Source organism: Aulonocara sp. 'chitande type north' Nkhata Bay, linkage group LG3 (assembly GCF_057382095.1).
Source record: "Aulonocara sp. 'chitande type north' Nkhata Bay isolate Kocher_YH1m ecotype deep benthic linkage group LG3, A_spYH_male_GT1.1, whole genome shotgun sequence".
Lineage (NCBI taxonomy): Eukaryota > Metazoa > Chordata > Actinopteri > Cichliformes > Cichlidae > Aulonocara > Aulonocara sp. 'chitande type north' Nkhata Bay.
The window spans coordinates 56,698,818-56,712,030 of NC_141346.1; the positions used below are offsets into that span (position 1 = coordinate 56,698,818).

Genomic DNA, 13,213 nt, shown 5'->3' on the forward strand with positions numbered 1-13,213 from the left:
AAAATTAACTAAGTTGAAACCATTAAATAACTAACCAGCGTGTGTCAGGGATCTGTGTTAGTTGATCCCTGCGACCGTGCACTGAAGTTTTAGATAAAATAAACTAAGTTGAAACCATTAAATAACTAACCAGCCTGTGCCAGGGATCTGTTTCAGCTGATCTTTGCGAACGTGCACTGAAGTCTTAGATCAAATAAACTAAGCTGAAACCATTAAATAACTAACCAGCCTGTGCCAGCGCTCTGTGTCAACTGATCCCTGCAACCGTGCACTGAATTTTTAGAGAAAATAAACTAAGTTGAAACCATTAAATAACTAACCAGCCTGTGCCAGGGATCTGTGTCAACTGATCCCTGCAACCGTGCACTGAATTTTTAGAGAAAATAAACTAAGTTGAAACCATTAAATAACTAACCAGCCTGTGCCAGCGCTCTGTGTCAACTGATCCCTGCAACCGTGCACTGAATTTTTAGAGAAAATAAACTAAGTTGAAACCATTAAATAACTAACCAGCTTGTGCCAGGGATCTGTGTCAGTTGATCCCTGCAACCATGCACTGAAGTTTTAGATAAACTTGGCTGAAACCATTAAATAACTAACCAGCCTGTACCAGCGATCTGTTTCAGCTGATCCCTGCAATCGTGCACTGAAGTTTTAGATCAAATAAACTAAGTTAAAACCATTAAATAACTAACCAGCCTGTGCCAGGGATCTGTGTCAGCTGATCCCTGCAACCGTGCACTGAAGTTTAATATAAAATAAACTAAGTTGAAACCATTAAATAACTAACCAGCCTGTGCAAGGGATCTGTGCCAGCGATCTGTTTCAGCTGATCTTTGCGAACGTGCACTGAAGTCTTAGATCAAATAAACTAAGCTGAAACCACTAAATAACTAACCAGCCTGTGCAAGGGATCTGTGTCAGCTGATCCCTGCAACCGCGCACTGAAGTTTTAGATAAACTAAGCTGAAACCATTAAATAACTAACCAGCCTGTACCAGCGATCTGTTTCAGCTGATCCCTGCAATCGTGCACTGAAGTTTTAGATCAAATAAACTAAGTTAAAACCATTAAATAACTAACCAGCCTGTGCCAGGGATCTGTGTCAGCTGATCCCTGCAACCGTGCACTGAAGTTTTAGATAAACTAAGCTGAAACCATTAAATAACTAGCCAGCCTGTACCAGCGATTCTGTGTCAGCTGATCCCTGCGAACGTGGACATGTGACACACACACACGCACGTATGACTTTGCCAGTTTCAGCTGAAACAATTTCAGTGTTTCAAACCATGTTCCAGAGTTTTTAGGTCACCGTTCATGAGGTTTCAAGAAGAAAATGAAAGACAGATCTGAATGTTTGAAAGTGTTTTGGAAAAACTATGTAAAGATTAGATGAACAATACTCAAAGGATAAATTCAACTGTTTTATTTTGTTAGATAAGTTGAAAAAAAAGTTAAACAAGCAAGTAAATAACGAAACAAGGTTAAATGAGGTAAGAACAAAAAGTTAACAAGTAAATAAAGAAACAAGGTTAAATGAAGTAAGAGCAAAAAGTTAACAAGCAAATAAAGAAACAAGGTTAAATGAGGTAAGAACAAAAAGTTAACAAGTAAATAAAGAAACAAGGTTAAATGAAGTAAGAGCAAAAAGTTAACAAGTAAATAAAGAAACAAGGCAGAGGAGAGAAACCCCAACAATCCCCTCTGAGCAAGCACTAGGCGACAGTGGGGAGGAAAAACTGCCTTTAAACGGGCAGAAACCTCCGGCAGAACCAGGCTCAGGAGGGGGCAGTCAACTGCCGGGACTGGTTGGGGGGGTGAACAGAGGTGGAGCAAGACGAGGCTACATCAGTTGAAGAAGCAGTATTGTCCCTCTTCCGGAAAAAGCTGAAGAATCTTTTCTTCTTTTTCATGGACTTTTCCACGAGCCCCTTTTTCTCCAGGATGAGGGTTCTCAACTCATGGATGGTTTCGGTGTTTTGCTCCTCAAGTTTCTTGCATGTTTGTTCCACCTGTTCTAATGTTGCTCGTGTTTCTTCAAGCTGTTCTTTGAGCTCTTTGGATGTTGCCTCCTGTGTCAGCTTTGCCTTCTGCAGGTCTGCATTTCTCACTTGATCTTCTTTGTGCAGGCCTTCTAGCTGCTCATTTCTTTTCTGGGTGTCGCGGAGCGTACACTGCAGGTCTTCATGCATTTTGTCTTGCTTTTGCTTTTGCGCCTGCATTTCTGTGTTTTCCCGCTTCAAGTTGTTGAATTCCAACAATATCCCCTTAATGAGCTCTGAGTTGTTTTTGGCCATTTGATCGATCCTTTTTTGCATCTGTGAGCATCGTTTTTCCAGAGTTTCCTTTTCTCCCTGCAGCTCACTTGTTTTGACCTTCAGTTCATTACAGAATCCTTGCAACTTTTGATTTTTACTCTCAAAGTCCTTGATAGTGCACTTTTCTTCTGACAGTCTTTCTTGCTGTTGCTCCTTCTCTTGAAGAAGGTCTTTATTTTTTTCTTCAGCTTCATCAAGCTTTCTTTGGAGCAGGTGATTCTGTTGGTCCATGTATTGGAGATCCCACTCTAGCTTATCAATCGTGGCTTTCCTGCCTTGAAGCTGCTCGGACATTTCTTTCACTTCAGCGCTCTTTTGCTTGTTTTCTTTGATGAGGAATACAATCTGCTCTCTGGCTTGAGCAAACTTGATCCCCCAGCCCTCATTAATAATGTTGATGTCGGGCTGGCGCTGTAGTGTTTCTTCCAGGTGTTTGTTTTGTGCTTCCATTTGTAAGCACTTCTTCTCCAGGTGAACTTTTTCTTTTTCAAGTTGTTGAATTTTGTTCTGGAGATGGTTGTTTTCACTCCTACTCTCCTGTAATGCCCTTTGGGTGGATAAGAGGCCATTTGGAGAAGTTGGCCGGCCACACAAGGAAGGAGAGGCGGCGTAATCGTTTTGTCTCGGTTGCCGTAATCTTGGATACATGCTGGCGTTTGTATCCGATGACTCTGAGAGGTTTCCGAATGTTTCTGTAGTGAACGTTTGAAAGCTGCGAACACGAAGGCTGCGAAGTAACGAACTAAAAATTGCTGTTTGTCACCCCTATTTAAGGAAAAACTTCCTTGTGACATCATCACTCCTAAGCCAATCAGGTTGTCACATGACATTCTGGAATGTGGAATGGGGATATATATTTTTTTTTAAACAGTTTTCAAATTTAACTTAATATTTAAGTGTTTCTTACTTGACCTGCTTAGTCGATTAAAAAGTTAATTGCCACGAACACCCCTAATGTTATATAACAGACCACAGAAAAAAGACAGCTTTTTTCTGCGTGACAGAGCTATAATAAATGTTTTGTTTTTTTAATGATCCTACTTTTTATAAAAGGGAACATTATTTAAAGAATATGTATTTAATTAAAAAACTCTGTATTCATCTAAAGGGTATAACAAGAAGGGTGAGCTTCCTGCTCCAAAATGAAATGACCAAAATAAATGTATTTCTCTGCAATTACAAACTCTGTGTAAACAGTCTTGGTGTCAAAATAAAGCTAACGCTGGTGAGATGTCATCAGAGCTGTAAATATTACTGCAGATGTTACTATGTCAAAGTTACTGTGACTCAAACATAGAAAAATGTCTTTTTCATTTCCCTCACCTAATTTTTCAAAGTATTTTATAGCATATAACACCTTTGAAAATATGCTTTGGTTCCCATTTAACTCCAGAACATCATAAATCAAAATATGGATATTACCTGTCCACAGATTCATGGTGACGTAACTGCTCTTTTAACTGTTTGGTGTCTTTGCTTTGTTTGGTGTTTGTAGAAATGGTTTACATGAGCTTTTAGCTGAGACTCAGAGGTTTCTGTGGACACTACTCATGTCAGCACTTATATTTCTGACCTCGTGTTATAATCGATTAAACGCGATCTCCTCCCTTTTGCCCCCATTTTTGATGGTGTGGGTACAAATGATCAGGCATGACATTCTCATAATAAATCAGATAAGATACTGCAAATAGTTAATCCTGCATTTGTGTGATTGAAAAGTGTGTGCAATGACACTGTTTTAAAGATTTAGCCTAAATCATTTTGGCGTGAATGAGCCTAAACATGATGACCGGACTAGTGACACCATATCACCTGTGACACACACACACGCACGTATGACTTTGCCAGTTTCAGCTGAAACAATTTCAGTGTTTCAAACCATGTTCCAGAGTTTTTAGGTCACCGTTCATGAGGTTTCAAGAAGAAAATGAAAGACAGATCTGAATGTTTGAAAGTGTTTTGGAAAAACTCTGTAAAGATTAGATGAACAATACTCAAAGGATAAATTCAACTGTTTTATTTTGTTAGATAAGTTGAAAAAAAAGTTAAACAAGCAAGTAAATAACGAAACAAGGTTAAATGAGGTAAGAACAAAAAGTTAACAAGCAAATAAAGAAACAAGGTTAAATGAGGTAAGAACAAAAAGTTAACAAGTAAATAACGAAACAAGGTTAAATGAGGTAAGAACAAAAAGTTAACAAGCAAATAAAGAAACAAGGTTAAATGAAGTAAGAACAAAAAGTTAACAAGCAAATAAAGAAACAAGGCAGAGGAGAGAAACCCCAACAATCCCCTCTGAGCAAGCACTAGGCGACAGTGGGGAGGAAAAACTGCCTTTAAACGGGCAGAAACCTCCGGCAGAACCAGGCTCAGGAGGGGGCAGTCAACTGCCGGGACTGGTTGGGGGGGTGAACAGAGGTGGAGCAAGACGAGGCTACATCAGTTGAAGAAGCAGTATTGTCCCTCTTCCGGAAAAAGCTGAAGAATCTTTTCTTCTTTTTCATGGACTTTTCCACGAGCCCCTTTTTCTCCAGGATGAGGGTTCTCAACTCATGGATGGTTTCGGTGTTTTGCTCCTCAAGTTTCTTGCATGTTTGTTCCACCTGTTCTAATGTTGCTCGTGTTTCTTCAAGCTGTTCTTTGAGCTCTTTGGATGTTGCCTCCTGTGTCAGCTTTGCCTTCTGCAGGTCTGCATTTCTCACTTGATCTTCTTTGTGCAGGCCTTCTAGCTGCTCATTTCTTTTCTGGGTGTCGCGGAGCGTACACTGCAGGTCTTCATGCATTTTGTCTTGCTTTTGCTTTTGCGCCTGCATTTCTGTGTTTTCCCGCTTCAAGTTGTTGAATTCCAACAATATCCCCTTAATGAGCTCTGAGTTGTTTTTGGCCATTTGATCGATCCTTTTCTGCATCTGTGAGCATCGTTTTTCCAGAGTTTCCTTTTCTCCCTGCAGCTCACTTGTTTTGACCTTCAGTTCATTACAGAATCCTTGCAACTTTTGATTTTTACTCTCAAAGTCCTTGATAGTGCACTTTTCTTCTGACAGTCTTTCTTGCTGTTGCTCCTTCTCTTGAAGAAGGTCTTTATTTTTTTCTTCAGCTTCATCAAGCTTTCTTTGGAGCAGGTGATTCTGTTGGTCCATGTATTGGAGATCCCACTCTAGCTTATCAATCGTGGCTTTCCTGCCTTGAAGCTGCTCGGACATTTCTTTCACTTCAGCGCTCTTTTGCTTGTTTTCTTTGATGAGGAATACAATCTGCTCTCTGGCTTGAGCAAACTTGATCCCCCAGCCCTCATTAATAATGTTGATGTCGGGCTGGCGCTGTAGTGTTTCTTCCAGGTGTTTGTTTTGTGCTTCCATTTGTAAGCACTTCTTCTCCAGGTGAACTTTTTCTTTTTCAAGTTGTTGAATTTTGTTCTGGAGATGGTTGTTTTCACTCCTACTCTCCTGTAATGCCCTTTGGGTGGATAAGAGGCCATTTGGAGAAGTTGGCCGGCCACGCAAGGAAGGAGAGGCGGCGTAATCGTTTTGTCTCGGTTGCCGTAATCTTGGATACATGCTGGCATTTGTATCCGATGACTCTGAGAGGTTTCCGAATGTTTCTGTAGTGAACGTTTGAAAGCTGCGAACACGAAGGCTGCGAAGTAACGAACTAAAAATTGCTGTTTGTCACCCCTATTTAAGGAAAAACTTCCTTGTGACATCATCACTCCTAAGCCAATCAGGTTGTCACATGACATTCTGGAATGTGGAATGGGGATATTTTTTTTTTTTTAAACAGTTTTCAAATTTAACTTAATATTTAAGTGTTTCTTACTTGACCTGCTTAGTCGATTAAAAAGTTAATTGCCACGAACACCCCTAATGTTATATAACAGACCACAGAAAAAAGACAGCTTTTTTCTGCGTGACAGAGCTATAATAAATGTTTTGTTTTTTTAATGATCCTACTTTTTATAAAAGGGAACATTATTTAAAGAATATGTATTTAATTAAAAAACTCTGTATTCATCTAAAGGGTATAACAAGAAGGGTGAGCTTCCTGCTCCAAAATGAAATGACCAAAATAAATGTATTTCTCTGCAATTACAAACTCTGTGTAAACAGTCTTGGTGTCAAAATAAAGCTAACGCTGGTGAGATGTCATCAGAGCTGTAAATATTACTGCAGATGTTACTATGTCAAAGTTACTGTGACTCAAACATAGAAAAATGTCTTTTTCATTTCCCTCACCTAATTTTTCAAAGTATTTTATAGCATATAACACCTTTGAAAATATGCTTTGGTTCCCATTTAACTCCAGAACATCATAAATCAAAATATGGATATTACCTGTCCACAGATTCATGGTGACGTAACTGCTCTTTTAACTGTTTGGTGTCTTTGCTTTGTTTGGTGTTTGTAGAAATGGTTTACATGAGCTTTTAGCTGAGACTCAGAGGTTTCTGTGGACACTACTCATGTCAGCACTTATATTTCTGACCTCGTGTTATAATCGATTAAACGCGATCTCCTCCCTTTTGCCCCCATTTTTGATGGTGTGGGTACAAATGATCAGGCATGACATTCTCATAATAAATCAGATAAGATACTGCAAATAGTTAATCCTGCATTTGTGTGATTGAAAAGTGTGTGCAATGACACTGTTTTAAAGATTTAGCCTAAATCATTTTGGCGTGAATGAGCCTAAACATGATGACCGGACTAGTGACACCATATCACCTGTGACACACACACACGCACGTATGACTTTGCCAGTTTCAGCTGAAACAATTTCAGTGTTTCAAACCATGTTCCAGAGTTTTTAGGTCACCGTTCATGAGGTTTCAAGAAGAAAATGAAAGACAGATCTGAATGTTTGAAAGTGTTTTGGAAAAACTCTGTAAAGATTAGATGAACAATACTCAAAGGATAAATTCAACTGTTTTATTTTGTTAGATAAGTTGAAAAAAAAGTTAAACAAGCAAGTAAATAACGAAACAAGGTTAAATGAGGTAAGAACAAAAAGTTAACAAGCAAATAAAGAAACAAGGTTAAATGAAGTAAGAACAAAAAGTTAACAAGCAAATAAAGAAACAAGGTTAAATGAAGTAAGAACAAAAAGTTAACAAGCAAATAAAGAAACAAGGTTAAATGAAGTAAGAACAAAAAGTTAACAAGTAAATAAAGAAACAAGGTTAAATGAGGTAAGAACAAAAAGTTAACAAGTAAATAACGAAACAAGGTTAAATGAGGTAAGAACAAAAAGTTAACAAGCAAATAAAGAAACAAGATTAAATGAAGTAAGAGCAAAAAGTTAACAAGTAAATAAAGAAACAAGGTTAAATGAGGTAAGAACAAAAAGTTAACAAGCAAATAAAGAAACAAGGTTAAATGAGGTAAGAGCAAAAAGTTAACAAGCAAATAAAGAAACAAGGTTAAATGAGGTAAGAACAAAAAGTTAACAAGTAAATAAAGAAACAAGGTTAAATGAGGTAAGAACAAAAAGTTAACAAGTAAATAAAGAAACAAGGTTAAATGAGGTAAGAACAAAAAGTTAACAAGCAAATAAAGAAACAAGGTTAAATGAGGTAAGAACAAAAAGTTAACAAGTAAATAAAGAAACAAGGTTAAATGAAGTAAGAGCAAAAAGTTAACAAGTAAATAAAGAAACAAGGCAGAGGAGAGAAACCCCAACAATCCCCTCTGAGCAAGCACTAGGCGACAGTGGGGAGGAAAAACTGCCTTTAAACGGGCAGAAACCTCCGGCAGAACCAGGCTCAGGAGGGGGCAGTCAACTGCCGGGACTGGTTGGGGGGGTGAACAGAGGTGGAGCAAGACGAGGCTACATCAGTTGAAGAAGCAGTATTGTCCCTCTTCCGGAAAAAGCTGAAGAATCTTTTCTTCTTTTTCATGGACTTTTCCACGAGCCCCTTTTTCTCCAGGATGAGGGTTCTCAACTCATGGATGGTTTCGGTGTTTTGCTCCTCAAGTTTCTTGCATGTTTGTTCCACCTGTTCTAATGTTGCTCGTGTTTCTTCAAGCTGTTCTTTGAGCTCTTTGGATGTTGCCTCCTGTGTCAGCTTTGCCTTCTGCAGGTCTGCATTTCTCACTTGATCTTCTTTGTGCAGGCCTTCTAGCTGCTCATTTCTTTTCTGGGTGTCGCGGAGCGTACACTGCAGGTCTTCATGCATTTTGTCTTGCTTTTGCTTTTGCGCCTGCATTTCTGTGTTTTCCCGCTTCAAGTTGTTGAATTCCAACAATATCCCCTTAATGAGCTCTGAGTTGTTTTTGGCCATTTGATCGATCCTTTTCTGCATCTGTGAGCATCGTTTTTCCAGAGTTTCCTTTTCTCCCTGCAGCTCACTTGTTTTGACCTTCAGTTCATTACAGAATCCTTGCAACTTTTGATTTTTACTCTCAAAGTCCTTGATAGTGCACTTTTCTTCTGACAGTCTTTCTTGCTGTTGCGCCTTCTCTTGAAGAAGGTCTTTATTTTTTTCTTCAGCTTCATCAAGCTTTCTTTGGAGCAGGTGATTCTGTTGGTCCATGTATTGGAGATCCCACTCTAGCTTATCAATCGTGGCTTTCCTGCCTTGAAGCTGCTCGGACATTTCTTTCACTTCAGCGCTCTTTTGCTTGTTTTCTTTGATGAGGAATACAATCTGCTCTCTGGCTTGAGCAAACTTGATCCCCCAGCCCTCATTAATAATGTTGATGTCGGGCTGGCGCTGTAGTGTTTCTTCCAGGTGTTTGTTTTGTGCTTCCATCTGTAAGCACTTCTTCTCCAGGTGAACTTTTTCTTTTTCAAGTTGTTGAATTTTGTTCTGGAGATGGTTGTTTTCACTCCTACTCTCCTGTAATGCCCTTTGGGTGGATAAGAGGCCATTTGGAGAAGTTGGCCGGCCACGCAAGGAAGGAGAGGCGGCGTAATCGTTTTGTCTCGGTTGCCGTAATCTTGGATACATGCTGGCGTTTGTATCCGATGACTCTGAGAGGTTTCCGAATGTTTCTGTAGTGAACGTTTGAAAGCTGCGAACACGAAGGCTGCGAAGTAACGAACTAAAAATTGCTGTTTGTCACCCCTATTTAAGGAAAAACTTCCTTGTGACATCATCACTCCTAAGCCAATCAGGTTGTCACATGACATTCTGGAATGTGGAATGGGGATATTTTTTTTTTTTTAAACAGTTTTCAAATTTAACTTAATATTTAAGTGTTTCTTACTTGACCTGCTTAGTCGATTAAAAAGTTAATTGCCACGAACACCCCTAATGTTATATAACAGACCACAGAAAAAAGACAGCTTTTTTCTGCGTGACAGAGCTATAATAAATGTTTTGTTTTTTTAATGATCCTACTTTTTATAAAAGGGAACATTATTTAAAGAATATGTATTTAATTAAAAAACTCTGTATTCATCTAAAGGGTATAACAAGAAGGGTGAGCTTCCTGCTCCAAAATGAAATGACCAAAATAAATGTATTTCTCTGCAATTACAAACTCTGTGTAAACAGTCTTGGTGTCAAAATAAAGCTAACGCTGGTGAGATGTCATCAGAGCTGTAAATATTACTGCAGATGTTACTATGTCAAAGTTACTGTGACTCAAACATAGAAAAATGTCTTTTTCATTTCCCTCACCTAATTTTTCAAAGTATTTTATAGCATATAACACCTTTGAAAATATGCTTTGGTTCCCATTTAACTCCAGAACATCATAAATCAAAATATGGATATTACCTGTCCACAGATTCATGGTGACGTAACTGCTCTTTTAACTGTTTGGTGTCTTTGCTTTGTTTGGTGTTTGTAGAAATGGTTTACATGAGCTTTTAGCTGAGACTCAGAGGTTTCTGTGGACACTACTCATGTCAGCACTTATATTTCTGACCTCGTGTTATAATCGATTAAACGCGATCTCCTCCCTTTTGCCCCCATTTTTGATGGTGTGGGTACAAATGATCAGGCATGACATTCTCATAATAAATCAGATAAGATACTGCAAATAGTTAATCCTGCATTTGTGTGATTGAAAAGTGTGTGCAATGACACTGTTTTAAAGATTTAGCCTAAATCATTTTGGCGTGAATGAGCCTAAACATGATGACCGGACTAGTGACACCATATCACCTGTGACACTCACACACGCACGTATGACTTTGCCAGTTTCAGCTGAAACAATTTCAGTGTTTCAAACCATGTTCCAGAGTTTTTAGGTCACCGTTCATGAGGTTTCAAGAAGAAAATGAAAGACAGATCTGAATGTTTGAAAGTGTTTTGGAAAAACTCTGTAAAGATTAGATGAACAATACTCAAAGGATAAATTCAACTGTTTTATTTTGTTAGATAAGTTGAAAAAAAAGTTAAACAAGCAAGTAAATAACGTAACAAGGTTAAATGAGGTAAGAACAAAAAGTTAACAAGCAAATAAAGAAACAAGGTTAAATGAGGTAAGAACAAAAAGTTAACAAGTAAATAACGAAGCAAGGTTAAATGAGGTAAGAACAAAAAGTTAACAAGCAAATAAAGAAACAAGGTTAAATGAAGTAAGAACAAAAAGTTAACAAGCAAATAAAGAAACAAGGTTAAATGAGGTAAGAACAAAAAGTTAACAAGTAAATAAAGAAACAAGGTTAAATGAGGTAAGAACAAAAAGTTAACAAGTAAATAACGAAACAAGGTTAAATGAGGTAAGAACAAAAAGTTAACAAGCAAATAAAGAAACAAGGTTAAATGAAGTAAGAGCAAAAAGTTAACAAGTAAATAAAGAAACAAGGTTAAATGAGGTAAGAACAAAAAGTTAACAAGCAAATAAAGAAACAAGGCAGAGGAGAGAAACCCCAACAATCCCCTCTGAGCAAGCACTAGGCGACAGTGGGGAGGAAAAACTGCCTTTAAACGGGCAGAAACCTCCGGCAGAACCAGGCTCAGGAGGGGGCAGTCAACTGCCGGGACTGGTTGGGGGGATGAACAGAGGTGGAGCAAGACGAGGCTACATCAGTTGAAGAAGCAGTATTGTCCCTCTTCCGGAAAAAGCTGAAGAATCTTTTCTTCTTTTTCATGGACTTTTCCACGAGCCCCTTTTTCTCCAGGATGAGGGTTCTCAACTCATGGATGGTTTCGGTGTTTTGCTCCTCAAGTTTCTTGCATGTTTGTTCCACCTGTTCTAATGTTGCTCGTGTTTCTTCAAGCTGTTCTTTGAGCTCTTTGGATGTTGCCTCCTGTGTCAGCTTTGCCTTCTGCAGGTCTGCATTTCTCACTTGATCTTCTTTGTGCAGGCCTTCTAGCTGCTCATTTCTTTTCTGGGTGTCGCGGAGCGTACACTGCAGGTCTTCATGCATTTTGTCTTGCTTTTGCTTTTGCGCCTGCATTTCTGTGTTTTCCCGCTTCAAGTTGTTGAATTCCAACAATATCCCCTTAATGAGCTCTGAGTTGTTTTTGGCCATTTGATCGATCCTTTTCTGCATCTGTGAGCATCGTTTTTCCAGAGTTTCCTTTTCTCCCTGCAGCTCACTTGTTTTGACCTTCAGTTCATTACAGAATCCTTGCAACTTTTGATTTTTACTCTCAAAGTCCTTGATAGTGCACTTTTCTTCTGACAGTCTTTCTTGCTGTTGCTCCTTCTCTTGAAGAAGGTCTTTATTTTTTTCTTCAGCTTCATCAAGCTTTCTTTGGAGCAGGTGATTCTGTTGGTCCATGTATTGGAGATCCCACTCTAGCTTATCAATCGTGGCTTTCCTGCCTTGAAGCTGCTCGGACATTTCTTTCACTTCAGCGCTCTTTTGCTTGTTTTCTTTGATGAGGAATACAATCTGCTCTCTGGCTTGAGCAAACTTGATCCCCCAGCCCTCATTAATAATGTTGATGTCGGGCTGGCGCTGTAGTGTTTCTTCCAGGTGTTTGTTTTGTGCTTCCATTTGTAAGCACTTCTTCTCCAGGTGAACTTTTTCTTTTTCAAGTTGTTGAATTTTGTTCTGGAGATGGTTGTTTTCACTCCTACTCTCCTGTAATGCCCTTTGGGTGGATAAGAGGCCATTTGGAGAAGTTGGCCGGCCACGCAAGGAAGGAGAGGCGGCGTAATCGTTTTGTCTCGGTTGCCGTAATCTTGGATACATGCTGGCGTTTGTATCCGATGACTCTGAGAGGTTTCCGAATGTTTCTGTAGTGAACGTTTGAAAGCTGCGAACACGAAGGCTGCGAAGTAACGAACTAAAAATTGCTGTTTGTCACCCCTATTTAAGGAAAAACTTCCTTGTGACATCATCACTCCTAAGCCAATCAGGTTGTCACATGACATTCTGGAATGTGGAATGGGGATATATATATTTTTTTAAACAGTTTTCAAATTTAACTTAATATTTAAGTCTTTCTTACTTGACCTGCTTAGTCGATTAAAAAGTTAATTGCCACGAACACCCCTAATGTTATATAACAGACCACAGAAAAAAGACAGCTTTTTTCTGCGTGACAGAGCTATAATAAATGTTTTGTTTTTTTAATGATCCTACTTTTTATAAAAGGGAACATTATTTAAAGAATATGTATTTAATTAAAAAACTCTGTATTCATCTAAAGGGTATAACAAGAAGGGTGAGCTTCCTGCTCCAAAATGAAATGACCAAAATAAATGTATTTCTCTGCAATTACAAACTCTGTGTAAACAGTCTTGGTGTCAAAATAAAGCTAACGCTGGTGAGATGTCATCAGAGCTGTAAATATTACTGCAGATGTTACTATGTCAAAGTTACTGTGACTCAAACATAGAAAAATGTCTTTTTCATTTCCCTCACCTAATTTTTCAAAGTATTTTATAGCATATAACACCTTTGAAAATATGCTTTGGTTCCCATTTAACTCCAGAACATCATAAATCAAAATATGGATATTACCTGTCCACAGATTCATGGTGACGTAA

General features: G+C 38.6%; 1 protein-coding gene across 1 annotated transcript; it reads right to left on the reverse strand.

Moving 5' to 3' along the window:
• Positions 1-4,493: 4,493 nt before the first annotated feature.
• Positions 4,494-5,875, reverse strand: LOC147336253 (uncharacterized). Its single transcript, XM_086285313.1, has one exon. It carries the CDS (start codon positions 5,873-5,875, stop codon positions 4,688-4,690), a length of 1,188 nt encoding a protein of 395 aa, XP_086141439.1. The 3' UTR covers positions 4,494-4,687.
• Between the last annotated feature and the right edge of the window lie 7,338 nt (positions 5,876-13,213).

What these genes read in the sequence shown, in the direction of transcription:
- LOC147336253 (XM_086285313.1), bottom strand. Translation starts at nt 5,875, where the DNA reads ATGTATCCAAGATTACGGCAACCGAGACAAAACGATTACGCCGCCTCT.